This window comes from Truncatella angustata, assembly GCF_020726525.1.
Source record: "Truncatella angustata strain MPI-SDFR-AT-0073 chromosome Unknown BKA67scaffold_2, whole genome shotgun sequence".
NCBI classification, from domain to species: Eukaryota; Fungi; Ascomycota; class Sordariomycetes; order Amphisphaeriales; family Sporocadaceae; genus Truncatella; species Truncatella angustata.
Genome location: NW_025763382.1, coordinates 2,047,025 through 2,073,428, shown reverse-complemented (window position 1 = coordinate 2,073,428; position 26,404 = coordinate 2,047,025). Strand labels below are relative to the sequence as shown.

The window sequence follows — 26,404 nt, the reverse complement described above, 5'->3', positions numbered from 1 at the left end:
TGAAATGTAAAAGCCATCTCAACGTTTTACGCCCGATAGGACGCCGCTCAGTACTTGGGAAGGATTCAACCGGCACACAATAGCAAATCCTTCACCAAGAAAATTCATGAATTCCAAACAATGTAGGCAGGTTTCTTTTCGCAAAAGACCGCCAAGATCGTACAAACAGAATATATAGTGGAACGACAAGATTGCCCCTGTATTTGCACCGCAATCGCAATCGCTCAATGACGAAACCAACTCCTTTCTTGCCATGAGCGCAGAAAAGCACAATCGCCATACCCAGTAACCCCGAACCGTTTGTACTGAAATCCTCTCTGACCCGGATATTTCCCATGTAATGAAGCCGTTTCCCAAGCAGCAGAAACACCACCAATGACACAAAAGCCCCGCCGGCTTTGTGAGTACTAGACAATAACACAACCCAACCCCATTGCCGCCAAAATAGAAAACACAAGTCGTTCTATATGTAGGAATTCTTTTCTCGAGACGTCATGACCCATCATGATGACTTTATCGTTGCGCTTGCCGTATGAAAAACCCAATACTCCGTGGTATGAACCGATGCGATACGATTAGTTGTAAAATGCAAGAACCGTCAATTAGTTGCTGGAACGCCGTCTGCCCATTCGTGACCCAACACAACCTCATCTTTCGAGGTCGAAACACCGAGAATGATTTTTAGCCTGTTTGGAATTTCTTTTCCGAGAACCCAAAAACGAAAAGGTATCGATTGATCTTCATTTCATGCCGCGCGCCCATCGTGAAAGCTCTGATTGCAAAGCTGACCGATGAACACAAGAAGGAGGTTTATGTCGAATAAGGATGTTTATACAGGTTGAAGTGAGGGAGTCAGCAGTGGAGCCCTGAGAGAGCCACAGTGCCCTAGAAGATGAATGATTTTGTCGATGCCTCATGTCTTTTTGGTGTCCACCAAGATGAACGGATGTCGCGAGGAACGAATGAGCAAACTGAAACATAGAAGATTCATACCAACGAAGATGACGGTAAATGGACTGAACTCCCACTAACATACGGTAGCGAGACGATCAGCCAGTTACCATCGTCGACCGAGTGGCTGCTGCATCCGCGCTGGGGACACCGACGGAGGTGGACTAGACAGGGTCAGGCCGTTGGCGGGGTTGATGATGGGAATAGCGTTGCGAGTCCGGGTGGCCGCGGGCTGGTGCAACTTCAGGGTCGACTGCTGAGTGTGGTAGGTAGGCGGGATGAAAGCAGGCGACGAGGAGTTGAGCGAGAATGCTGGTGCGACTTGCTGGGGATGTTGTGTGGGCGAAGAGTGAGGAGAGTTGCTGGAGAGAGACGATCGGTCCGATCCAGAGCTGCTTATCGAAACGAGCTGAAGCGGAGAGCACGGTTAGTGACAAGGCCTTCTCTCATGATATACCGACGTGATGACGAGGTCTTATTCCAATAGCGACAGGGAACGAGAGACGTCATATGCCGTGGTTGTGCGGTAGTAGACTTACATCGCTCTCAGTCAACAGCTTAGGGCAGAACTCCATGTCATCCTCCAGATCGAACGACCGGCTGGTCTCGAATTGTGTTCGGAAAGATGTGACGGCGACGGACTCGGAGAGCTCCTTCATACTCCGGACGCCGCGGAATTGTCTGTGCGAGTTCTGCGAGACGGAAAGCCTGGGTGCTCTCCGGTTACGTCCTCCATGGTGGTTGTTGTGCGGGACAGAGGGCGCAGCAGACGTTGGTTGATGGTTGTATTGGTAGTATGCAGACATGATGGGCAACAGGATGAACGCAAATAGAAAAGCTCGATGGGGGCTGTTGTCTGTCTTTTCTTCTTCTTCTCTCTTTTCTCTTCGTGGCGTGTTGTGTTGTGTTGGCTTGTCAGCAAGGTAGATAAAGAATATAGCTCGACGTTGTTGGCGGTTGCGTTGCTGTGCGTGACGTGACGTTTGGGGTGGCGGTGTGTTCTATGTACTCAACCGAACGTCTTTGGCTTTGTGCTCTCGTGTTTGGGGGGTCGGCAGGTGGGGAGGCACAGGCCGAGTTTTTGCGGTATTAAACGAGTTGACTTGCGTTGCTTTACTTTTGAGACAACAACAATAACAATGGAACGAGAGTGCTCAGATAGGAGTCGCAAGAGATAAGACCGGACCGGATCAAGAGTGTGCTTTATGTGATAGCTTATAGTTACGCTGTGGGAAGAGTATAGTTTGGCTTGGTTTGTTTCTTTTGGTAGTCAAGCGGTTATGTGCGTGTTGAACGTTGGATGTGACGGATGGATAGCGATAATGGATAGAACCAGAGGAGGGAGAGAGGGTGAACCAGCTCAAGCGTTCGGAGAAGGCGAAGGATTTTGTTGGACAGGCGAGAAGACAAAGCACTCGAGCAAGAACCGAGAGATGGAGGGTGGCGGCGGCTGCTCACTGGTCCTGACGGCCTGCCCTGGTCCACTCTGTCTCTGTCCAGCCAAGCCAGCCTGTCGAAAGGGGGGGGGGCAGCTAGCATTGTGGAGGCAGGCGGACGAGCAGGTATCCAATCACTTCATTTGCCACCACAGGCGACTGGGTTTGCTATGCCGCTCATGGTCTAGCTGGTTAAGTGTGGAAGCGCAGCGCAGAATGCGGTGGCGAACCTTATGATGTAGAGAGTGCCCTAGGGTGCACAGTCTCGAGAGCACGGAGTAGCAACAACAACAAACAAGAGCAAGGATGCCACGCCCAATCTGGTGGCATGTTCATCGGCCGTGCGCCCCTGATCCAGAGTGGCACGAGCTAGTCCAGAGCAACAGAGAGACAGTGGTTCACTCGAAGCCCAATCGAAGCCCTCCTGAGACCCGGGAAGCCCACGCACATCTGAATACAGCAACAGCAAATATGTATCAAGCAACTGCACCATCATATCGAATGAGACCACCATAAGATGGTGGGTCGAGTATGCACATGAATGGGAAAGAGGCTTGCCCGCTCGAGTGCCTTTGTAAACGAATTCGTCAGATGTGTCATCACCCATGGAATCCTCCTCCAGGTGAGAAACTGACCAGATCCCCAAACCACCACCGTGGATGAGAGTACACACTGTTGGGACTGCTCACCGTGAAACACATACCGTATGCTAGACCAACTAACCTAGATCAATCGCTTGCCATCAATCTGTCGGTTTGTTGTGCGTCGTGACCCGGAAATTGTGTCCATCGTGACCTGGGTGCAACATTTGGCGTCGCCCGCCCCTATTTTGCAGCTAGACTAGATGCTGGAGAGCCCCGACTTTGCCGACCTAGCTCAATTGCTCAGGCAGCTCTGCTTACTGGGCTGCTGGGCATGTCAACAAAATTCCCACTTGGGTCCATCATCAGTCGCTCACCAAGCAGAAAGACCACGAGAAATGTACACGACTTCAATACGTTGGGTCGCAAGCTGTGTACACAGAGCGGAGCAGTCTGTTTCGCCTGCGTTTCTGCTGTCGGCGTCCTCCTGTTCAAAAATTCGGTTTATGTACTTTGAAACTTCCTCCTCACCGCACCGAACTCGACTTGTGCAAGCCCCGAGCTGGTGGTCAATAGCAGAACAGCCAGCCGCGGGCAGCAGAAACGGGTTTGACCAGCACCTTTCACAGCCCTAAGGTTAATGGCGAATTGATCCTTTGACGACGTTCCAGCGACTCACAGCTAACTATCTTAAATTTCAACAGCCAGTCAAAAACCGTTACTGTCTGAAGCACTGTGTTTACCAGCGCGAGTCTGACCCTGTTTTGTTGATCTAACTAACGCTTTGGGCTGCACTGCAACACCAGCCCACATAGTTGCTCCGATCCTTGCAAGCTTCTGTGCAGAAGGATGCACAGGGTCACCGCTGTGGAAATGATTGTTATCAAGTGGGCACCGTGAGACCAGCCTTGCCAGCCTATGGACAGTATGCTTTTTGAGACAACGTGGTCGTCGAGGCTCTACAAGTCCCGTATTTTAGAGCAACCATTGTCACTCGCCACGTCGTACTCATAACCTCAATGGCTGCTGGCAGTTCAGACAACGCTGCGATCCCGCAGTAGGCGCCTGCATAGTTTCTGCGGCTTGCCTGTTCGCATTGTTTCAAATGACTCGTTTCAAGCTAGGTCAATTTCATGCGATGCTTTGGGGCTCATCAACTGTCCCGCTGAACTTGGCGCAGTTTCGTTCGAGGTCACAGTGTTTCAAGCGTCCAAATTACCCGTCCCTCCACTGCAATCTGCATCTGCAGCCTGGAAGAGTCCGCTAGTTATCCTAATAGGTATGGCAGAAGAGGTCACTGGCCACAAATAATGAGCTCGTATCAATCTGCATTTGCAAATCTCCCGTGAAATCGTTGCCCATTTAAACGGAGTCATCAAGGCTATCATGACCAGTACTCAATTAAGAGTCTAGAAGCTACATATGTGTTGTGTTGCTGGGCCTCTTGGAGATGACGACCGAGTGTCCAGTTCAGCTCCTCGTACCCCTTGAATTGGTGCTTAGATCAGGGGTCCAAACGAGTGACGCACAGTCTTTAGTGGTGCTCTTTTGTCGTAAATATCGGCACAATGTTTTTCAATCTCTTCGAGGCGCATTTCCAATAGACTTTCAGCTATATTATCCTCCGTGCTCGCGTGCAGATGACTGATGGTAGATGGCGGAAGGAAGATAGATCTGACCGTTGTAGTGCTGTTACCTGGCGTTTGCAGATCTAATGTGACGGAAAAGCAAATTGCTACCCCGGTTTCCTTCAATGCTGTCATTGATGGTTCGCTGAGCGGAACGCCTGCCATATAGCGTGATTACGTGTATCCTGTGTCCTACGAGATGAAGCCCAGCTTGATCGACATGCTCAATCCTGCAGTCATGCTAATCAAGGAGCTCTAGGTCATGCCAATCCGTCCGCACGATGGACTACGGAGACCTACTGGGGTATGGGTGTGAAGTCTGTCAACTTGCCAAAAGAGTAAGCATCTATCTGCTAGACCCGCCATGGCCGTGAGGGTGTGACACACCCGCGTTCGAAAACAGTTCTTCCTGGATAATTGATTTGTGACAACCTACCTTCTTTTTTTCTTGGGATTGGTTCGTGGGAGAGAGGCTGGACTGGCGCGGGGCAGTACTTAGCATAATGAACTGATCCTATTTTAGTTGCCAGCAAGGTTCGCTCGCATGCCTGATCAGATTCGGGAGGGGTTGCGCTTCGGAAGCCAGATCTGGGAGACAACCGCAGGTACCTATGTGGTCTGCGCATACTTTAATCATCTGGGAGACAGCATTTCAGGGGTCACAGTTACAGGTTGCCTTCTAGAAGCATGCCTGTCCTATGATTGTCCTCGAGTTCTGCTGTGCTGTAGTATGTGGGTTCAAGGCACCGGTATCATGTAGAGTTCAACTGGTGTTGGCCGGACCCCTCTCGGGGCGCTGTAGTCTTGCTCGATGCAAACCCAAAACGTCTCGAGAACCACTTACTGCACTTAATAGAGTTCTCTCGTCATAATCGTAACTCCCGAGAGCTTAATGCTTTTCAAGCAAGCTTGACGTACAGACCCATGCCCATCTGGCATCAGAACCCTTCCACACAGTCTGGAGAGAGCGCTCATGGCACTGCCACACCGCTGGTTTGGTGGAAGATCATCAGCCATTTGAGCTTCTGATTGGAGACTCAGAGGCGCAGCTTGCCAAGGTTTAGTGAGCAGTTTATGCATGCAATTGTGCCTGGGCTGCTGGCTGTTCCGTCGGCGCAAGAGGCAGCGGCTTTGCGGCACTGCCCCGGCAAGAGTCAGGAAGTACCGTCAATAATGAAGGGACTGGTGTCAAGCCAAAGCGGCAGCTCAAGGCGGGGGTGCCAGGTCACCTGCAAAGTATTCCCTGCAAAAGCGCGGTTCCAAGAATGCAAGGGGGTTTTCAGCACGCATCTAGATTCCAGTCTTGCCAAAAATCTAGCCACCCAGCCACATGGTTGGTCCTGGCTTCTGCGAGCTTCGGGTGGTCGAAAACGCCCATCTGATCGCTGTTAGTTCCCGTTGGAGGTCTGCCTTATTAGGGGCGGGCAGCCCGCAGGAAGCTTCTTTGGGCGAGCCGTGCACGACGGGATCGCCATCAATGGCAAGGGAATATTTCGGGGACCATGAGCAGACATGCAGTGTGTTGAGTCCGAAGATGCCCGCCGCATACGAGCAGCTGCATCCGTCGATATCTTCATTGTTCGATTGCAGGTTGCGTGATTGAAGTATAACAGCCATCGTGAGATATGGCGTGGTGCCTAGTGTGTCTATCATATTGTGCGACTTGACCTCATGGCAAATAAGAGCAAGGACCCGCGGGGGGTTTCTTTCGATATCAGGCAGTCTCCATTGGCGGACTCGAAGACTGCTGTTGATTCAACGACATGTCTGTCAAAATTGTATGCGTAATCTCATGCTAAAGACAATGCACCGTCTGCGAATACCTTTATTGTTCACCAAATGCGAATGCTCTAAGAGTCAACTTTGACTCACACAGTCGCTAATGTCATGTCGAGGGTCAACTGTCCAGTCAGGGAAGGCACGAAATTTTGCAACTGGCTTCTGCTGGGTTTCACAAGGCTGATGATGGCCTGCGATGCGACATGTCATGCCATCTGGCTTGAAGCCACAGACCAAACATTCATCTAGATACCTCCTACCGTTGCCCTTGTTATCATCTATGCTAGGGACACATAAGCCTAGTGCTCGATTTCTTATCCAGATATGCTTCTGAACAACCCACCAACACTAGTAAGATGGGATGCGGGCGTCAGTCATCTAGATTCGGGCCCGTTGCGAATGGCGCTGATAATCAACTTTTTTGAGGTTGTTTTGGTAGATGTGACCTTGTTAGCCCTGGCACTTTGGCTTCATCTAATTCGAGTACAGCACGGCCAATTCATGCGTGCTTCCCCTTCCTCGTAGGGTCTACTCGGTCATAATATTTGCGGTCCTCGAGCTTGTTTCCGAAATCAGCAGTGGGATTTCAGCCCTTGTCTAATCCTCGGGCTTTGATGAATCTGTTGACCTGGTCCCTGACTGCCTTATCATTGTACTGCTCGTGGACTTCGTAGAATGATATCAGCTCCTGCGTACAGTCAACCATGCCTTCGATATCAACATTGCTTTCTGCGAGGAAGGCCGCAAATCGCTGCAGCTTCCCGACCCTTGCCTCGTTTGACTTGTCCTTTTCTGTAGAACCAACTGGGGTGGTCTGGCCACTGCTCATTCCAGAGACCAGCCCTCTGGCTCCTTGTGCCTGAGCCAAAGCTGCTTGTGCCGCTGCCATGCCGGTTGCCTGCCCGCCTGGCACGGGATTCGGTCGGAGAACCAGTGACAGCAGGATGGCGGTGAGTGCGATAATGTGAGGCGGATAGAGGAGAGGCAGATCGGTCATATAGTGGTCGTTGATTATGGACCAGGAGAGGTTTATCTCATCCTGGGAGAGGTAGAAGTCGGACTGTAGAGTCGTTAGAGTTCGGTAGGGTTGGTGTATGATCATCTGGGCGCTCATTTCGGAAATAAGGAAGAATTCGCATTCGCCTAGTCTTGACATGTCCAGAGTGAGGAAGTCTGCAGGTCTTGTGTAAGTGATTGAGTCGATGGAAGGACATGTCAGGAGGATCAAGGGGTATCACCTGGCCAAAGGGATCGAGCCTCCTGAACTACAAGCCTAATGTGTTGAGGTGACTCCTCCATCTTGCATGCCAGGTACAGCGCCGTCGCACAGACAAGATACGGATTGGTTCGACGAACTTCAACCTTTGTATAGAAGCGTTTGATGTACATCTGAGCAGTAGCTACCACTTGTTGCCGAAGGGCCAGCCGTCGAGCGAGGCGAGTGACCTCTGTGGAACAAACAACTCAGTATACAGTAGAAGCGGGGCTATCTGGGAGCGCAGCAGCTTACGCTGGTTGAAGTAGATGCTGAGGTGTCTCCATTCGGGCAGGGGGAACATGTGCACCAAGTTCTGCTCATCTTCCTTGAGCTTTTCCCGTGTCCTGCCTATCTCGTCCTTGTTGAATATCCAGAAGCGACGCTGGGTCGATTCCCAGAAGCTGGCGGCCATGCCGCAATAGTGTAGAATCAGCGCGGTCCCAGGGGCGATGCCGCAGGTTGTGTCGGAGTCATTGGTCGACAGTCTGTTTCTGTTGCCGAGCCCTCAAGGTCAAGGTCGATGGAGAGCTACGGCATTGTGGTTGAGATACGTTGCGACGGGCTGAGCAAGGCTGGTTGGTAGCGGTCATGTTGACACATGAGGCTGCCGAATCACAACCGAGTCTTAATGGCTTACACAGTGGGCCTGGACAGTGCACCACTGGGCTTACCACCGAGCTTGAGAGCTCAAGAGCTTGCATAAGAGCTTATCACAGGGGGAGGGGACCTGGGGGATGAGTTGGCGTGAGCTCCCGCCTGCTCCCGCCTGCTCCCGCTTTGGGCATAGCGGGCCACGATATGACGGAAGAAGATCTTGTACTGTGCAATTCGGAATTAATTGGACTTTTGACAGCGCCCCCCCCCCAGCAGACTGAACACAAGATCCTTGCATGGGGTCGCACAGCCAAGCACAGCGCACCTGGATGAGCTTGCTCCGGCCTTGTCGTGTTCCCTGGCCCGAAGAGCTGCAAACCGAGACGACGCCAATCTCCAGCATCCAGCTTCGATAAACCCCCCTCCAAGTAGCTCCTGTCCATTCAATGCATGCCATCAGCCTGGGAGACAACTTGACGTCCCAATTGCCCATGCCCTGAAAGCCCCAGCACATGCGACAGCTATGCCGAACTCGTAACGACACGCCATAGTCCTGCGATCACAGCCTGTATGATCTTCAGCCATGAAGGTCACGGATGTGGTCTCAGAGATAGAGTTGGAAATGGAGGAATCACAGAACGCGCGAGACGCCCGAGTCGAGGCCTTGTGGAAGAGGCTGGACTATCAAGGCAAGGGCGAACTGGACTGGAAAGCATTACAGCGTGGCCTGAAGAAGATCGACCATCGTCAGTTACTCCTCGCCTTGCAGCACTTTGACTTTGACCTTGACCTGGGACTTGTCGCATCGTCTGACTGATCCAAATGACAGCTCTCAAAAACGCCGACGGAATGCTTCAAGAGATTGTAAAGGTCGTCGACAGTGATGGAGATGGGAAAATCCAATATGAAGGTTGGCGTTAACCAAGCCCTCGTCTGTGCAGCACTCCGGTGTCATGTTGCCATGCCCTTCGTAAGCTGTGTTTGACTGACGCCAATGCCATGCAGAATTCAAGAGCTTCGTGAGAGCAGCCGAGCGCCAACTTTACCTACTCTTCAAGACCATCGATCATGACAAGAACGGAAAGCTCGACAAGCACGAGCTCCAGACAGCTTTCCAACGAGCTGGCCTAGCAATACCAATGCGACGACTTGGCTCCTTCTTTGAGGACATCGACATGAACAATGACGGATACATCAGTTTTGACGAGTGGAGGTGAGCACATAACCTTTCATGCACAGTTCATCAGGGCCACAGTGGGGAAGAGAGGTTTGGATTGTCCTGCCCTGTGCCATCTGCCTAATCGTTGATGCTGTGATTCACCAACATTGTGCAGTGGGGCGGTTGACTTGAACTTCCTCGCCATTATCCAACTGGGCCTTGAGAGCTCAAAACAGCTCAGCTTTCTCAAATTGCTAATGCAATCCGATGTCTAGGGACTTTCTCCTGTTCATGCCGAACCAGGACGCCTCAGCTACTTTGCGTGCTGTCTTTACCTTTTACTCAGACATTGTGACCGTTAGTGCTGAGGGGGATTCAGTGCTCAACAACGATACTCTGCAAAGTATAGGTACGACTTTAAAATCTCTTATGCTACCTCTCTTTGGTTCGATTATCAGAATTGCCTCTCCTTCGGACCAAGACCACGATCGAACCCATGGGCCCCATTCACGAGCACAGCCAGATCTTGCAGCGACTTCCAAGGAACTGCTTCTATCATCACAAGAAAACCATCAGCAGCCAGTGCGTCAACTCAGCGACACTACCGAAATGGAGGCAGGTGGTAATCGTCAACTTGCTACCACCGCAAGCAAAACTGCAAACGCATTGCGCGGCGTTACGTCGCCCTTGAAAACGCCTACAACGTCGGCCAACCCCACTCCACGAGGCACTGATGAATCTGAATTGAGTGAAGAGACAATTAGCGTGACAAGTTGGCTGATTAAGCACCTTCCCGATTCAGGCTACTTTGTCGCCGGTGCTGTCGCGGGAGGTATCTCACGTACCGCCACTGCTCCCCTCGATCGATTGAAGGTTTACCTCCTGGTGAATACTAAGGCCACAAACTATGCCGCTGTTGATGCTGCCAAAAATGGCCGCCCATTAGCCGCGGTAACAAACGCTGCCCGATCTTTTTGGGGAGCTACCACAGAACTCTACCGAAATGGAGGATTGAAGGGATTCTTTGCAGGTATTTTACCATGACATGGGGGCTCTTGTGCAGTCAAGCTCACCTCCTCCACAGGAAACGGCCTAAATGTCATCAAAATCATGCCGGAGACGGCCATGCGCGTGAGTCCATCTTCATGGGTACAGCCTTTGTCAGGCTCTAATCTGTGTCTAGTTCGGAGCCTACGAGGCCGCAAAAAACACCCTCGCACAACTTGAAGGTCATGGCGACACGAAACATATTAACCCTTACAGCAAGTTTGCTGCCGGAGGTTTGGCTGGCATGACAGCTCAGTGAGTTCACCAGGTACCAACGGCGTACAGATTAGCTAACAAATTGCTGTCTAGATTCTTCGTTTACCCTCTGGATACCCTAAAATTCCGGTGCGTTATACCCACATGGTTGCCGTGACACCCTTCCTCCAGAGAATGCCGCTGACAAAGGCCTAGGCTTCAATCTGAATATGTTGCCGAGGGAAAGCGCGGCTTTCCCCTACTACTGCAGACAGCAAAGAAGATGAGAGCTGAAGGTGGACTAAAGCCATGGTATCGTGGCGTCACAATGGGTCTCATTGGCATGTTTCCCTACTCGGCGCTCGACATGGGTACGTTCGAGTTCTTCAAGACATCCTGGATCACATATCAGGCGAAGAAACTGGGCGTACACGAAGAAGACGTGCCTCACCCCTCTGGTGTGTTGACCGGCATCATGGGAGCAACATCTGGGGCTTTTGGTGCTTCAGTGGTCTACCCTTTGAATGTCCTGCGAACTCGACTTCAGACCCAGGGAACCAGCATGCATCCGGCACGCTACACGGGCATATGGGATGTTGCGCAGAAGACACTGAGGAATGAAGGTCCCCGTGGACTTTACAAAGGGCTCCTGCCGAACTTGCTCAAGGTTGCACCCGCGCTTAGTATTACGTGGATAGTATACGAAAAAGCAAAGGACATGCTGGAGCTAGATTAAGGCCGTCGAGAGGAAGCGGGCCGCTGCTGGTTGTGTTCTCAGAGAGAAGCAAAATGAGGGAGCGACCGACTGACTGTTTGGAAAGAGCGAAGGGGGATTCTTGCACGCATTGCGAGTTAGATGGTGACCCTCGTATTTTGATTGCATTGGAACCGGCGTATGGAAAGGCATTTTAAGAACGCCTCAACTTTTCTAGTAGAGCTGAACAGAAAGAAGAATCTCAGCTGATCTGATGGCCGCTGCGTTGTATGGTAGATATATGGTAGAGGCAGATGATGAATTCAAAGATACCCTTGTCAGTGTCTTGTTGGTGTACGGGCAAATCCTTGGTGCATTCTCCAATTGTGCTGGCGGTGCCAATGGTGGCGAGTTAGTCCCGGATGCTGAAATGTGAATTGTTCCTTCAAACCCCAATGATGTCGCTCCTAACTCGATGGCGGTATTGCAAACCGTTGCAAACGACACAGCCTTGTGTGTAGCCGTAGATCATTGTCCATGTCCCACCAAAGTCCATAGCTTGGTACCGGGCATTGCATGTGAGTCTGCTTCCTGTCCATATTGTGCAATTGCTGAAGGAAACAGGCATTGCTTCGATAGACCGACACCTCAGCTTCCATGTGGTATTTTATTTAGCGTAACTACCAAGCACGGATTTCAGGTAAATACACACGGTGACATGAGGCAGACTGGTGAATCGAATGCAAGGTCAACGAGCAAAAACATCGTGTGACAATATGAGCAGGCTTGAAGGCGCCATTTGGTAGACAAGGTATTCGGATTCCGTATTCTATAACGATCAGACGATTATCAAGGGACAAAATAGAATAGCGACTAAAGAAGCAGCCGGATAAGACAAAATAGCATGAGACAATCAGTGTGTTACTATGAATACCAGAGTTGAAAACATCAGTTGTCCTATTAAAAAAAATTGTAACGCCTATTCGCCTATTCGCCAAGTCCCCGAGTCCCTGTACCAATGGGTATGAATGCTTATGCCTTTCTCCATCAACCAGGATAAAACCTGCTTTACTCCAAACACCAATATCTATTTCCATATCCGAAAAAGTTTACCCTATAGAGATGACAAGCTGAAATCGCCATTAAATCCACCATTCAAAATGACAGCTGCAATTCGACGCCTCTGAAGAGGGAGGTCTTCCTGCTCATAAGTGTTCGGATCAAGACCGAGCGCCAGCAGGATGGAATTTGTAATGACAAACATCCCGCAGTCATAGCTGTTGCTCTGGCGCGGTGACTTGAAAACAACTTCCTTCCAATCTGCGTCCTCAAATTTGTCGCCTAAGAAGGCGGCAACAAATTCGCGTATTTTGTTAAGCCGGAACTCGTTCCTCTGCTGAAATGAATCCACATAAGCAATCTCTCTACGTTGTGGACGGATCAGTACAAATGTCCAGTGTGAGTGTTCGTTGATTGGGACAATGATTGATTCAACATCGAGAAAGTTCTGAGGAGTAAGGCCCCACACACGCTTCAACATGCGTTCCTTCTTCTGAACGCCGTTGGTGAGGAGTTGAGCCCAAAAGAAGCTGTTGAGAGCAACACACTTTGGCGTGTCTTTCTTGATGGTCACGCCCGCAGCCTTGTTGATGTACTCGGCCCCAAACTGTGTTGCAGCCTGAACACAGTTGTCGTTTAGCCATTCGGTCTGAGGGACCATGCGAGAGAAGTCGCGGGCACTGAGATCAAGATTCTCAGGAGGACAAGTCTTGACAGAACCCGAGCCACGTTGAGTTGCAGCTGTGACCTTGTCATCCCACTGGCTGCTCAGCGGGGTGATGAAGGGACGATTTGCCGTGCGCAATCCCAGCTTTGCCAGTTGAGCGTCTGCCTCTTGACGGCGTCGCGCCTCTGCCTCCTCCTTCTCCTTCGATTCGGCAGCTTGGCGTGCTTTATCATCTTCCTCAAGTCTCCTAGGATTAGCTTGGAGTGCTCCGACACCCTGGATCGAGTGCTTTTCTTCGTTGTCGAAGAAATCTCTCGGGTTCTTGTACCTGGAACCGATATTGGCAGGCATTTTTCGGCTGCGACTGACGCCAAAGACACGCTTAGAAGCTTTTCTGACGTTATCCTCATTTTCCTCGTTTGAGCAGTAGGATATGATGGATTTTTTCCTTCGCATAGTTGCTTCTTGTTCCGCAGCATATGCTGCGTCGAAACTTTCGTGACAGACTTGGATCTCCGCATTCTCATCGTTTTGCCATTCTTCGGGCATGTCTAAGAATCGACGATCGGGTTTGTTGTTTGTAGCAGTTCTTGGAGACCCGGTAGTCACAGGTTTATCAGGACACGACTGGTTCAGATTCTGCTCGATGAGCTCTGGACTCCGATATGCGTAAGTATCAGGTAAAGCGATAAGAGCTGTTGGCTGCCCGGTGGCCACAAGCTCGGTCAGGCGGAGCGGATCCAGATTCTGCTCCATGAGCTCTTGAATCTGAGGTGACTGAGTATCATGTGAAGAAAACTCCGAGTCCGATGTAATGGGAGAATGCGTTGTGACGGGACCATTCTCCTCATCTGTAGCGTCATTTTCAGATTCCGATCCAGCGCATGGAGCTTCATTACCTGCTATTCCATCATCCTCATCGAGATCCATAGGATCGTAGCTTGCGTTTGGAAAGGATAGATCTGCATTGTTTGTAGTGACCCCGTTAGATGGACGGTACCTAGCAGCCCAGTTTGTATCATTGCCGTCGTCATTATTATAATCATCATCATAGTCTTCTTTGGTGGCACCATTCTGTCCTTGTGCACTGCTACCGGTTTGCTGTTCTGCAAGTCGGCGACGCTTGGGCGCCTGGATCCCATCTCCACTGGGAACTTCCTCTCCATTGCTGTTGAGGGAAACGTTTTGGAGAGTTGGTTGCACCTGTGGGTGCTCCTGTGACGGCCATAAAAGCTTCAAGGGGTAGCTGACAATAGCCTTGCCGGCACTGACTATCGTATTAGTGATTCCCATGCCTGCTCGTGCCAGAAAATGCACAGACTGCGTCGGCTGCGGCTCCGGGAGGGCCTCGAAACCAAGGGCATCAGGTTGCTGCAGGGGTTGTTGACCTGGCTGCTGGGGTTGACGTTGATTTTGCTGTGTGGCAGGCTTCTTGGGTCTTTGAGAAAGCGGTCGGCAAAGGCTGTGGAAATCCGGGTAGTTGTAGTTGCTCTTGTGAAAAGGGATCCTTTGCGTATGCTTAACCTGTCCAACGCGTCGGAATTGGGTAGAGAGCTCTTTCAGGTTGAGGAGGTTTTCCTCTAGTTCGCGATAAATTGTGTGACTGGCAGTAGGCGAGTCATCATCCAGCTGTTGGGTGAAGCTTCGCTTGAGCGGGCGGGTAGACGGCGGTGTTGGGGTGTCGTTTGGTAGAGAAACCTTGGTCTTGCCAGGAAGTTGAAATCGAGCTCCGTGTGGGTTGGGAGCTCGGAAGGTGTTCGATCTTGGTTTGTGGGTGCGTAGCCCTGCAGGCGCGTATTTGTAAGGAAGGTAGGGAGCGCCAACGTCTCTGGCAAGGGCTCGAGCACGGTGGTGGGCTCCGCGCACCTCGAGATGCTTACTCATGTCCATGTTAGCGTCGGTTCTCTGGTGAAGTCGATGGAAACTGGTGCAAGTGTGATGGGAGTAGGTCTTCCGAAACGATAAGAAAATCGGGCAAGTGCGTATGAGGAAGTAAAACGCGGGGGGGGTTCAACAGATAGTGCTTCGACAAAAGCTGTTGCAATCGCGATGCTCAATGCAAAGTTGGGTCTTCGTGAGGGCAGGTGAAGGAGGAGAGAAGAAGAGGCCAGAAGAGGACGACGGGTCCATCGTTTGTGAGTTTGGCCTCAGCCCGCAAACGCGTCTAGCACGTTGATTATTCGGGTGGGCTTGAGGCCGTACAGGAGTAGTCAAATGGAATAACCACATTCTGACAGCTCACCCGACAACCTCACCACAGACCATAGGCCATAAGCCATAGGCCTTAGGCCACAGTGCCTCAGCAGCAGGTCAAACGGCCAACAAGCACCTGGTCAGGCCGCTGCGTCCTTCCCACCATCAAGACAGTACTACGCAAGCTGCAGCACCACCAATCCAGCTGGTGTTGAGGGTCCCTGATGCCGCTTCAAGCCTACAGTCATGCAACGACAACCCTGGGCTCACTGGAATTATGCGCAGGAGGTGCCAGCCTTTCATGGCCACCACCCATACACTACTTCCTCATTCTTCAAGCCACTGCACCATTCGCCTCCTTTTGTCATAGAAGCATGGCATAGCAACGAATCTTGAGCTACTACTACTCAGTAGGAACGCATCCGATCCATCGCCATACCCCGTCCTCAGGGGAGTGCGCTCGAGGTATGGCTGCGTTATCCGACCCCCCGATGTTCATCGTCCATGGAGCCGCATTTATCACCACATCGTCATACACGTGTTGGGTGTATCCAGATTTGATGTTCATCGCGCATATGTAACAGACGGCCTTGTCCAGGGGCAGTATAGGGGCATCACGACAGGGGTGGAGACACCGTTCAAGAAGCACAGTACTTACGAGGTTGAGGAACTGCCCAGGGAAGATATGCGTCTTTCTGCGCTCGAATCAGTTCGATCGCGTCTGCCTGATTGACTGCGCGATGGGACCTTGAGTTGGACGCGCTCAGACGAGTCGGCAGGCCAGGTAGCGATGGACGACGATATGAGTGACCGCTGGAAGTTGATCGCGATGTTTGAACGTTTCAATGGTTAGAGGCGCGGGTTGGCCTAGCCTAGCCTGACGTTTTCAAGATGCACGGACCACTCTTCGAGCCCGATCCGTCGCCGCAACCAGCCATGCTTGGCACTGCATGTCATTAGACATGGCGCTAGTGGATGCCTCACCACATTCCGCAGTGTACCGTATGTACTCCATAGCCAGCCCTGGCGTAAAAGCAACGTTGAATATGCGGCCACCGTTGTGCCCGAGGAACGTGCACGGTGAGACGTGATGGTCTCTTTGTTCACGATTGTGCTTTGTGTGGAGCCTAGAACCTGTCAGTGGGAAATACCCGGTGGGTGACACTCGCTTCGCCTCGTTCTTTCTGTCGAAGCTTCCACAAATTGTTCAGTGTAGTATGATATATCGTCACAAACCCCAATTCTCGCCATCACGTATGTAGAAGCGATACTAAAATATTCTGGGGGGCGCTGTTCTACTGCAGCATGTACAGTCAGTTACCGCAACATTTTCGAGCTATGCCGAGTACAATTTGAAGATCGCCATCATCCATATATGATAACGCGGGCAGTTAGGTCCCTGGCCATTCGGTCCCGAATCCATATGAGCGCAGCCCTTATCAGATATTCTTCTTCTGTGAATGGTTCAGATAATCGATCTCATACATTTTTGTTAAGAGTGCTCGGCCAGGCCACTTACGTCGGCTCTAGGCCCGCAAACGCGTAATTCAAGCAAACACTCGTTTCGACCCTTGCGTGCTGGTTTGGCTTGAGTCGCTCGGCTGACCTCGCGCATCTACTTTAGACCTGCTTGGAAAGACGTATTTATCATTGCACAGAAACAAGTAGTCACACAAGAGAGCCAACAAGATTATGTAGGATATTACTCAACGATTCGAAAGATCTAGATATCAACTTGTACCGCCGGCGAGAGAGGGGTGCATGTGAACCAGTCTGGAAGTGCAACATCCGCAAGCCGACCCTCGGCACCCGTTGGTAGCAGGTTTAAGATGCAATCATACAGCCGAGGACTTTGAGATATTATAGCGAACCAACAGGTTCGCCTAGATGTTTCTCTCGGTGTAAGTCATCGACAAGGAGGATGGAGAATGTTACAGTAGTCTACCGTTGAGTATTTTATCATCTCTGAGAATATTACGACCACACAACAAATAGGAACTCGATGAAACAGCGTGGGAATACCAGAATATTAAATCTGAATAAGAAGTATGCAAATCATTTGCGCTAGCAGAAGTTATATGAGTGTATACAATACCCGCTCTGGCTATGCAATAAATTCAAACGAGAACTGTTCTCCTTCGCGTATACTCGTATATTGGACATTCCCAAAGACTTACAGCTGAGATCGCGTCTCGCCCAACTTCTTGGTAACAAATGCAGAAAAGTACTCATTGAGCGCATCCACCGTGCCGCTTCCCTCGACCAAGCTGGTGACGGCACCGACATAGCCATCAGGGCGAACTACAACGACACCCCCTCTCTCCTCATCCAGACCCATCTTTGCGTGAGCAGAAGCCTTGGCGTCAGGTACGCGGCGGTCCCACCGCTCGTCAGCAAAGACATTGTCTCGGTACCTCGCCAATAACTCAGGGAGGTCCTTGGCAATCTCGATCTTGCTGCGCTGAGCAGCGAAGATGGTGCAGAAGGAGAAGAATAGACTGTGTGGGTTAAGACTATCGTGGTGGGAAACGGAGTCAATGTCTGTGCGCTGGTAGGCCCCGAAGAAAGAACGTTTGTCGGCCAGGCTCTTCGCGAAATCTCTCAATGCCTGTTTTGTTACGGACGGGTTGCCGGCGAAGACAAAAATGCGGAAAGAGCCATTGAGTGGGATTTGTTGCTCGAGATGAACCACGTTGGCATCCACAACCCGCGTCACATCAGCATTCATCATGATACGGCCAGTACGTAGCTTGTTGCCATTTGGGTGGAGCAATGGGGATTTCGCGGGATGCTCGGGCGACCAGTTGATTGAGTTGGGACCATATGCTACACCGTAACCACTGGTAAACTCGCAAGACTCCTTGAAGGTTTTGATAAAGTCGTTATCCTCAGCCTTCTCGTCTGCTGAAGCTGCCTGGACGGTATCCGCGGAGGGCTTTGTAGAGAAGAGCTTCGCATATTTGTTGTCGAAAGCCAGTAAGCTCTCAGCGACCGCTTTTCTCTCCGGCTCGTAGGTCTTCAGCAGTTCTCTGTCTGCAAATCCGGCTTCCACAGCATGAATCTTCCAGGCCAAGTTCAGAGCATCGAGGAAGGCCGTGTTCATACCCTGACCGGCTTTGGGGCTGTGCGTGTGGCATGCATCGCCTCCCAGGAATACTCGGTGATCCAGAGTGTACTTGTCTGAGATACCCTGGCCAATGGGATAAACAGAGTACCACTCGACTCTTTCCCATTCGATGGTGTAGGGCGCCAGAATCTTCTTCGCAGAAGTTTGGACTTCCTCTATAGACGCCGTCTTGCGCGGGTTAAAGTCGGGATCCGTCGAAGAAGCAATTTGAATATATAAGCGGACCATGTTGTCCTCGCGCGGAATGACCATGATAGAGCCGTGATCAGAGTGAATCGTACATTTCATCTGTGCACTGTTAGTTGCATACAGGGATGTGTAAGTTGATCGCCAAACTCACCTTGATATCTGGGAAATCAGTCTTGACAACACCATCCATGACGCCCCAAACATGAGCAATAGGATCTTTATGAGTGATACCAATCTTCAATTGGTCTCTCACGAAAGATCGAGCACCCTCACCGCCAAACAGGTACTTTGCGCGGATCGTCTCTTCTGCAGTGCCATCAATATGCTTCAGGTTGACCTCGACAGGATACTGCGGGTTCTCCTTCTCGTCGGACTTGAAGCCAGTGATAGTCCATGGCCTTTGGACCTTGGTGTTATTCTTCTCAAGATCTGCGATAAACACCCGCTCGATAAGACCTTGGTGAAGGAGTGTGGTAAAAGGGTATCTTGCATCGATAAAACTGGGGCAACTGGCCCAAGTACCCGTTCTAACAATGCCGCTATCATTCTTTGGAGGATCCCAGAACGCGACCTCATAGACTCTGGCAGGCTTGTGAGCCATAATAGCAGATTTCAAGCCCATATTACGCAGTAAGTCAAGTGACCTTGGTTGAATGCCATCTGCTCGTCCAGTTGGCGTTGGCTCTGATCTGTTGTCAATGTGTTTAATCTTGTAACCCCATCTCGCTAGACATGTGGACAGCATGAGCCCTACTGGACCAGCTCCGACGATTACTTAGGAAACGTTAGAACTACTTCTCTCGAAATGACATCTGTCGCTTACCTATATCGTAATGTGGCGGCGCCGACTTCTTCGCCGGTTGTGTCTCCATGTTTTCCACGGTAGTGAAAGGTAGATAATAACTCAAGTATTGACGTCAGGAGTACCAATAAGAGATGAGGGTCACAGGCACTTCTCTTGCTTGTAGTAGCAAAAAAAAACCCAATTGGATGGTTCGTCAAATTAACAACTCGTGACACCAGATGAGACGGACGAGCCCTATTTATCAAGATTTAGCAAAAGCCCAGTTTCACGAACCGAGCTGGCATCCGAGAGAAGTGTAAGTGTCTTGTACTAATCCAAGTCGTGACTTAGGATCCCCAACGGCTTATGATTCGGCAAGAGCAAAAAGCAGGCGCGAGAGAGCGAGCCCCCGAACAATGGAGCACGTAATTGGACCATGCAGACAAACATAGAGGTGGACTCCACTGAGAAACGCCTGTAGACGAATGATGGATACCATTTTGTCACGGATAGTACTCAATTCATGCTTAGTTAGACCAGGTTGGCTGCCCCAGATCATGTCGGGACATCGACACGGGAATGAGGAGCGGGGCCCCGGCGCGGGGTGTACGGCTGAGAAACTCGGGAAGTGAGCTTTTCTAGCAGCAGCTGTTGCCAGCTGAGACGCCTAGCACGTAGTCTTGGCGCAATTCCGACCATTCCAACAGCTGCTAGAAAGGATGCTGGAAATGGTCTCGCCGTCACATCCGATTCGCTGAGTGCTGATCAAAGCGACCTGTGCAGAGCACTGCATACTTGTGGGCTTCACACTACATGACTAACCTTGAACTTTTTGAGCCCCCTACGTCTTTTGTCGCCTCTACTCATTGAGCTAGCCATGACTAGATTGGTCACTGGTGGTGAAAGCATGCCTAACTCGGGCGTGCATTCCACGCCTGGAAGAGGCAATAAACTTATTGCTCGCATAGCTCTTGAAATACGAGTTTTTGGTATAGCGTATCGAGAAGTCTCATTATGAATAGTTTGAGAGACCGATATAGACATGTGCAAATGACACAGCGCTGCATCGTGTTAAGCGACGTTCTGATGCTATATCTGTGCATGACAAGCGAACTATGTAGCCAACTCCAATCATTCCTGGGCTCTAGAGAAAACTTCGATGATGCAGACTTCAACCTTCGGGCTACGTGATTGCCAGCCCCATATGCACTTACCTGAAGATACCGAGTTTCAGGGCTAGGGCAGCCACGACTGCGTAATTCTAGGCAAGGAACTTGTTGTCGTGAGGGAAGGCGCGGGCAGGGCTGGTCGATGGCCTCAACTTCAGGATCTTCAAGACCCCCAGCTCTTTTATACCTCTGCCCCTTACATATAGGGTTTTTGACTCGATGGAATGCCACCAAAAACAGTTCCACCAATCTTTGAGCAATGAGTTCGAGACAGTTCTTCGACGACAACAGTGAGTGTATTGGACCAACCCTTCGTCACCTTCGCTGACTCACTGCAAGAATGCAGGAATGTGCTCGTGAGGTACTGTGGCCATATACCCAGGAACTACCAGTACAAGGATGGTGTCCAGCAGGTCTTCCTCATCTTGCGGGAGCATCTGGGGGATGAGAACCTCGATTTGGCTGGCGGAGTACTTTACGAGCTGATCGAGATCGAATGCGAACATACTCACGATTCTGGCGCCGCATTTCAGCGCTGGCGGCATGACCACATGACCCGATATGTCAGTATTTCCTGTCAGAAGACTCTAAGCCGCTAATTTTGTGCAGTTTGATCTTGAGCTTCCTCACGTTCCTCATATGACAACTATCACCCTGTCAGTTGTGCCGACCAAGAAACTTATTCAGTGGCGTGCAGAGCATCCAGACAGATACCCTTTTGTCCTTTCGGATTCCAAACCCCCCGAGGAGAGGATCTCGGTCGAACACAGCTGTATTCGAAACCGGAAACCATGGTTGATAGAGAACACATTCTATGTGTCTTCACAGACAACGGGAACTCTCCCCCTGAGTTCTCCAAATCCCAGAGAATTCCATGAAATGCAGTGGCAGCCGCAAAATAGGAGCGTAGGTAGGTTGGTACACGAAAAAGAGATCTCGATCGCGAACTCAGATCACTGTAGTGTTTGCACTCCTCCAGGGATGGCTACTACCAAGAGCAGTATGGGAAAGCCCTTCCGAATATCCCGCTCCAGTCTTATCAACAAGCTTGCGGATAAAATATACAGAGACAAGAAAGAACCTGTGTCGGAACAGCACCGCCGGAGTTAGTTACCCAGTAACCTCTTCGATTCCAGTTCAACATCTCAAAATGAGTGTGTCACTTCCACTCATTCGCCAATTCCTCTTCCGGAAGGCTGTCATGTTCCCAACGCAATCTTTGCAAGGAAGCATCATCTTGTAAATGATGGAAAATCTTTGCCCCTTGATGTACCCATTAATCGGATGCCTATTGCTGAATCAAAGGCCTCGGAGACCATCACTGAGGCGGCCAGGTCAGGACGGCACTTCCGAGGACCCTTCACACCACAGCTAGGCTATGATGGTGGGCTAGACTACAGATGGACAACTGGCGAGGCTAGAGCAGCAATTCAGGTCAAGTGGGATATCGATCAAGCACATGCGAGTAGTCCGTCGCCTCATCAAAAAGAGGATGTAGCATTGGCCCCAAACCTGGACCCGCACAGTCGAGCCAAAAGAAGAGGCGTTCATCTCGGCTACAATAATTCGCTTGATTGGCTATCGGATTACCACCATACCCCGTCAATTCCATCCTCAAATCGTGTAAGCACAGCAGTGACCTCATCATCTGCCTTTCAGGGTAGCCCATCAAGTCGCCGGAGAACCAGATGCCAAAGGCGAAATCTATTGCCATTAGAAAATGTGCAGTTTATCTCGCTGAACAATGTTGGGGACCACACTCCTACCTCACATCGTCAGACGACAATTATACAGATCTCACCGCCCCCACTGAGTTTACCAGCTGCCCGACGATTGCCATCAATCGCGGATGATCTAACACATAGCTTGACAACAAAACCGTCGTGTTTATCAACTAGTAGCACTTTGGTGCCTGGTGGTCACAATGGTTGCGAGTTTTGAGAACAAAGGTAACTTGTCAAAGAATTCCCAATATCTTGGCTTGGTTTCATCATGATTATCCATCTCAAAAACTGACCGTTTCATTCGCGACCACTTGCCGCAGGAGTCAAGACGAGATGGTGTGTTTTGATACTTCAACAATAGACAAAAGACGCAAAGTTAAACAAAAATATACGTCAAAGATATCAACAGAGTGTGGTCATGGCTGCTGAGTTTGCTGTATCAAGTTAGGGTAGTTCTGCCAACAGGTATGACCAAATGTTGAAGCCATCAAAGATTTTCTTTCACACTGGTCGACGTGCCTATAGTGTGTTAATAAGTAGTAAAGTTCGGTAATTACGGGTTGACAGATTTAAATGTGACCAATGAGCAGAAAACTGAGATAGGCATCTGTCATTGACGCAGTTGGTACAGCTCTCAGAACTTGATGTGATCGATCATTGAGTCGTTGCACATACCACCCATTTGCATTTGTATTTCCCAAGCAACGGACGTGATTTGTTTACATCGATTTGTTTAAAACACGATCGTACCAGACAAGCTCTGAAAAGTTCATTAATTCATTCACACCTCACACATTCAACAACATTGCATCCATCTGGACAATATCATTCGTTTGTTTACACCTTGTCATTGCTGACCCAAGTCCTGTGCACAGTTTCTAGTGTATTTAGACGAAGATACTGACCATGAACAACTTGCCGCCCATACGTGACGGCCGGGGCCGACGTGCCCATGACAGCAACACAACCAGTTTTACGAGTTTCCTCCAGCACCACAGCCGCGGACGAGCTCAGTCAGAGTCTCCCCAGAAAGGCCGTATCCGAGCCAAGTCGCCATTTGTGCCTTCCTCCGCAGAACGCAAGGCTAGAAGACGACCTACTCCATTGAATTTGGACGATGCCCGAAAATACGGAGAAGAGGTTTCTCATCGCAAGGGCGTGCAGGCTATCCACTTCCCACTGATTACACCTGCCGATGCTCAGCACCGCCATGTCAATGAAGATGGCTCTTCTTCCGTCTATACGGACAACTCACCTTTCAATGACATTCCCACAATCAGCCCGCTCCACATCAATAAGCGCGTCAATGTCTTCCAGTCGTACAATACTTGGAGAGATATGACCATGCCCAACATGCAAACGCCGGCTACTCAGCTGCAGTCGCCTGCCCAGATCCGACCTGCTCGATCCAAGAGTGTTAATCAGGCAACAGACCACCTCGAAACACTTCCTGCTACGACCTATGAGCCGCCGGCCACTCCTCCAACTACCCAAGGCAAGCAACAACGTGGTCTTGTCAAGTCTGCTACGGCCCATGATATTAGAGGAGAGCAGCAACAACCTTCGACATCTTGTACTGACCAGTTCAGCCCTCTCACACCATGGCTCATGGGAGACAAGCACAAGAGAAAGGCATCGAAGACCTTGTTCGGCAATAACGGCTGGCTTGATGACTCAGGTGACAAGAAGAAGATAGAACCGCCGTCTCAGAAACCTACCAGCTTCCTTGATGGCATCAAAAAGAAGGCTCGTGAATTTGTGAGTGCATCCCGTGACTATTTTCTGGCCGGGGAAAATGAGAGCCCCGGAAAGGCCAATATGTACATCTGTGTGACATTTTGCGGGTGATACCACCACATGCTGATAAGTATTCCAGGCGGAGACAGCGAACCTCAAGCCCGCCCGTCGTCTTCCAAGCCCCAATCGCGTCACCATCTCATTGGACCCCCGCGAGCAGTCCCTCTTGTACTGCGAGCTCGAGTTCATCCTCTCCAACGCCCTGGACTTATACATCAAGTCACAGCTCAACGGCGGCCGCCTCGACCCGGACAAGCTCAAGAAAGTCGCCGATGTCTGGTCCGCCAAGGGCCGCCCCCGCGTCGTCGGCTTCCGCTACGACCTGGAGACCCAACTGGAGCTGATCAGCCTGCACGTGGGCCAGTTCCGGTTCTACGGCCACGGTCAGATCAACGAGTCGGCCACTATGGGACTGCTCGGCGCCATGAAGAGCAATGCCCGGACGATTCGTGTCAGAACCCTGTGCCAGCCGGACAGTGTGATCGCGAAGCAGATCCTGGACTCGCAGGCACTGCTCCAGCTCATCGGCAGCACGGAGAGCCTGCAGATTAGCCTCGCAGAGGTCAGCCAGTTCTTCAAGGTTGTGCTGGAGCGAGAGAAGGCTGTGGCTGCCTTTGCTGAGACGCGGGCGCAGTAGTGTGCTTGAGAACGAGACACCAGAGAGACAAGAATGGAGGTCTGTAGGATTACGAGGGATGCAGCTGGTGTTTGATATGTGGTACGTTGTCGTGATAGTCCTTTGACGTCGAGACAGATATTGGAGAAATGGGGTCCGTGTAATCTGCCCATTGGGTAACATCGACTTGGTAATACCAGGATCAATAATGCTTCTCCCTATAGACGCCTTGATAAGGTAGCATTTGAGAGAATGAGAAATTGATAACTAGATACTATAGAGGACCTATGACCATAACAGTGCTCGCCATCTCATGTTTGAAATCATTATGTCGTGTCGGGGCATTCCGTTGAACTGCCTATACCCAAAAGAAGAAATCCTAGACTCAACTCCAACCAGAAACACTTCGTAAGTCGGCATACCGCATCATTAAGCACCAAACGACGTGAAAAGTGGTCTTAATACCGATAGCCATCTCCACTCCTCCGCCTTCTTCTGTCCGGATCTCGCTCGTCGTACACCCACTCCTCGACATTCTGCCAGCTACGCGCATCCGGATCGACCTCTCTCACCCGGCCGCCCCTACTTCCCGGCCGCCCGTCGTCCCAGTCCCATTCCTTTCTCCCACCACCGCTCCTCGGCCTCGTGGTCACCTCCCTCCTCTCGACGACATCCCCCCTGCTGCCCGACGTCACCCCCCACTTCTGGTCCCACCTGTCTTGCTTGTCCCGCGTCTTCTCCCGATTGTTCTCCAGCCGCTTCTCCACAGCGTTGGCGCCGAGCGCGCCAACGGCCGCGCCGACGACGGTGCTCAGCAGCTGGTTCCGCCGCTGCGCCTCGGTCTGGTACCGGCTACCGCGGCCCTTGCCGCCATCGCGGGACGTGGCCTCGGCCGCCTCGTGCGCCGCTAGCCCGCCGACCAACGCCCCCAGCACGCCGACGCCGAGGCCCGTCGTGGAGTCCGTGAAGTTGCTGTCGATGAACTGCTTGGCCTTCCCCACGGGCGTGCGATCGTGTTTCCTGTCTCGGCCCCTATACCTGTCTCTGTCCCTGTCGTCATCGTCATCGTACCGATCCCAGTCCTGGTCTCGACCTCGGTCTTGTCGCGAGCGGCTGCGGCGGTATTCTACGGGTGGCGGGAGGGATCTTGGCCGCGCACGTGAGTTGTCGGGGATCTGCAGGTTGTTGGGGTCGGGCGGTGGCGGGTAGTAGGGCGCCTGGGATTGAGGTGCGTATTCGAGGCGCGCGTGCTGGTCCACGGCGGGGGAGGGTATGAATGTCGTGTGGCCGGGACTGGGGACTCGCGGCGGTATGCCGCTGCCGCCGGCGGCATAGTCGGGCGAATGGTCGCGGTTGTACCGAGACATGGTGTTTCTCGCCTCGTCTTTTCCGTCTCTATTTCTTTCCTGGTTATGTGTGCGCTTGCGCCTCGGGGTGAAAGAGATAGCTTCCCAACACTCGCACGCACCGGCGGGTGAGACAGCGACGCTATATAAGAAAGCTGAACTCTCGGCGCCACACAGCCTGACTCGGATTTGTCAGGGTTTAGCCTGCAGGTATAGTGTTAGGTTTGGGCACCGCCAGAAGTCCTTGGAGAGTCGTCTAGGTTAGCCAATACCGGGTCCGAAGCGACCGCAGTTAGGCGACTCAGCCTCGGTCAGAGTAGAACGGTGACAATGTGATTTGCTAGCTTTAGCTTTAGGACTGCGAGGAGCTTATGCGACGAGAAGCTTTGCGGTTCTCTGGACTAATGACTT

General features: G+C 51.3%; 10 protein-coding genes across 10 annotated transcripts; 4 read left to right on the top strand and 6 right to left on the bottom strand.

The window, feature by feature from the left end:
• Positions 1 to 1,057: 1,057 nt before the first annotated feature.
• On the bottom strand, positions 1,058 to 1,757 carry BKA67DRAFT_655121 (uncharacterized protein; the record flags this gene model as incomplete). The annotated part of the gene is made up of 2 exons (XM_046106690.1): positions 1,058 to 1,360; positions 1,491 to 1,757. The coding sequence occupies 2 exons, from the start codon at positions 1,755 to 1,757 to the stop codon at positions 1,058 to 1,060; spliced, it is 570 nt and encodes a 189-aa protein (XP_045961048.1).
• A 3,576-nt stretch (positions 1,758 to 5,333) lies between these two features.
• Positions 5,334 to 5,793, bottom strand: BKA67DRAFT_169881 (uncharacterized protein). Its single transcript, XM_046095216.1, has one exon. It carries the CDS (start codon positions 5,674 to 5,676, stop codon positions 5,446 to 5,448), a length of 231 nt encoding a protein of 76 aa, XP_045961047.1. The 5' UTR covers positions 5,677 to 5,793; the 3' UTR covers positions 5,334 to 5,445.
• Positions 5,794 to 6,961: 1,168 nt separating this feature from the next.
• Positions 6,962 to 8,045, bottom strand: BKA67DRAFT_532062 (C-type cyclin-like Fic1p; the record flags this gene model as incomplete). The annotated part of the gene is made up of 3 exons (XM_046099477.1): positions 6,962 to 7,548; positions 7,614 to 7,823; positions 7,886 to 8,045. 3 exons carry the CDS (start codon positions 8,043 to 8,045, stop codon positions 6,962 to 6,964), a joined length of 957 nt encoding a protein of 318 aa, XP_045961046.1.
• Positions 8,046 to 8,810: 765 nt separating this feature from the next.
• On the top strand, positions 8,811 to 11,364 carry BKA67DRAFT_590640 (mitochondrial carrier domain-containing protein; the record flags this gene model as incomplete). Its single annotated transcript, XM_046104609.1, has 8 exons — positions 8,811 to 8,973; positions 9,057 to 9,137; positions 9,233 to 9,440; positions 9,662 to 10,416; positions 10,471 to 10,517; positions 10,570 to 10,688; positions 10,743 to 10,778; positions 10,845 to 11,364. The coding sequence occupies 8 exons, from the start codon at positions 8,811 to 8,813 to the stop codon at positions 11,362 to 11,364; spliced, it is 1,929 nt and encodes a 642-aa protein (XP_045961045.1).
• A 1,072-nt stretch (positions 11,365 to 12,436) lies between these two features.
• Positions 12,437 to 14,938, bottom strand: BKA67DRAFT_655118 (uncharacterized protein; the record flags this gene model as incomplete). The annotated part of the gene is made up of 1 exon (XM_046106689.1): positions 12,437 to 14,938. One exon carries the CDS (start codon positions 14,936 to 14,938, stop codon positions 12,437 to 12,439), a length of 2,502 nt encoding a protein of 833 aa, XP_045961044.1.
• A 2,329-nt stretch (positions 14,939 to 17,267) lies between these two features.
• On the bottom strand, positions 17,268 to 19,900 carry BKA67DRAFT_553217 (FAD binding domain-containing protein). The gene is made up of 3 exons (XM_046101897.1): positions 19,381 to 19,900; positions 18,709 to 19,331; positions 17,268 to 18,656 (listed from the first exon to the last, which is right to left on the bottom strand). The coding sequence occupies exons 1-3, from the start codon at positions 19,427 to 19,429 to the stop codon at positions 17,415 to 17,417; spliced, it is 1,914 nt and encodes a 637-aa protein (XP_045961043.1). The 5' UTR covers positions 19,430 to 19,900; the 3' UTR covers positions 17,268 to 17,414.
• Positions 19,901 to 20,631: 731 nt separating this feature from the next.
• Positions 20,632 to 21,707, top strand: BKA67DRAFT_169705 (uncharacterized protein). The gene is made up of 3 exons (XM_046095215.1): positions 20,632 to 20,800; positions 20,857 to 21,073; positions 21,120 to 21,707. The coding sequence occupies exons 1-3, from the start codon at positions 20,730 to 20,732 to the stop codon at positions 21,618 to 21,620; spliced, it is 789 nt and encodes a 262-aa protein (XP_045961042.1). The 5' UTR covers positions 20,632 to 20,729; the 3' UTR covers positions 21,621 to 21,707.
• On the top strand, positions 21,708 to 22,787 carry BKA67DRAFT_169698 (uncharacterized protein). Its single transcript, XM_046095214.1, has one exon. The coding sequence runs from the start codon at positions 21,795 to 21,797 to the stop codon at positions 22,449 to 22,451; it is 657 nt and encodes a 218-aa protein (XP_045961041.1). The 5' UTR covers positions 21,708 to 21,794; the 3' UTR covers positions 22,452 to 22,787.
• A 353-nt stretch (positions 22,788 to 23,140) lies between these two features.
• On the top strand, positions 23,141 to 24,668 carry BKA67DRAFT_655115 (uncharacterized protein; the record flags this gene model as incomplete). Its single annotated transcript, XM_046106688.1, has 2 exons — positions 23,141 to 23,992; positions 24,111 to 24,668. The coding sequence occupies 2 exons, from the start codon at positions 23,141 to 23,143 to the stop codon at positions 24,666 to 24,668; spliced, it is 1,410 nt and encodes a 469-aa protein (XP_045961040.1).
• A 299-nt stretch (positions 24,669 to 24,967) lies between these two features.
• Positions 24,968 to 26,383, bottom strand: BKA67DRAFT_169650 (uncharacterized protein). The gene has a single exon (XM_046095213.1). The coding sequence runs from the start codon at positions 26,012 to 26,014 to the stop codon at positions 25,106 to 25,108; it is 909 nt and encodes a 302-aa protein (XP_045961039.1). The 5' UTR covers positions 26,015 to 26,383; the 3' UTR covers positions 24,968 to 25,105.
• Between the last annotated feature and the right edge of the window lie 21 nt (positions 26,384 to 26,404).

What these genes read in the sequence shown, in the direction of transcription:
- BKA67DRAFT_169650 (XM_046095213.1), bottom strand. Translation starts at nt 26,014, where the DNA reads ATGTCTCGGTACAACCGCGACCATTCGCCCGACTATGCCGCCGGCGGC.
- BKA67DRAFT_553217 (XM_046101897.1), bottom strand. Translation starts at nt 19,429, where the DNA reads ATGGAGACACAACCGGCGAAGAAGTCGGCGCCGCCACATTACGATATA. An exon ending in GCCGCCACATTACGATATAG is followed by an intron (nt 19,332 to 19,380) that starts GTAAGCGACAGA and finishes ACGTTTCCTAAG; the next exon opens with TAATCGTCGGAGCTGGTCCA. An exon ending in CTGATTTCCCAGATATCAAG is followed by an intron (nt 18,657 to 18,708) that starts GTGAGTTTGGCG and finishes AACAGTGCACAG; the next exon opens with ATGAAATGTACGATTCACTC.
- BKA67DRAFT_169881 (XM_046095216.1), bottom strand. Translation starts at nt 5,676, where the DNA reads ATGCATAAACTGCTCACTAAACCTTGGCAAGCTGCGCCTCTGAGTCTC.
- BKA67DRAFT_169698 (XM_046095214.1), top strand. Translation starts at nt 21,795, where the DNA reads ATGCCTATTGCTGAATCAAAGGCCTCGGAGACCATCACTGAGGCGGCC.
- BKA67DRAFT_169705 (XM_046095215.1), top strand. Translation starts at nt 20,730, where the DNA reads ATGGAATGCCACCAAAAACAGTTCCACCAATCTTTGAGCAATGAGTTC. An exon ending in ACAGTTCTTCGACGACAACA is followed by an intron (nt 20,801 to 20,856) that starts GTGAGTGTATTG and finishes GCAAGAATGCAG; the next exon opens with GAATGTGCTCGTGAGGTACT. An exon ending in ATGACCACATGACCCGATAT is followed by an intron (nt 21,074 to 21,119) that starts GTCAGTATTTCC and finishes AATTTTGTGCAG; the next exon opens with TTTGATCTTGAGCTTCCTCA.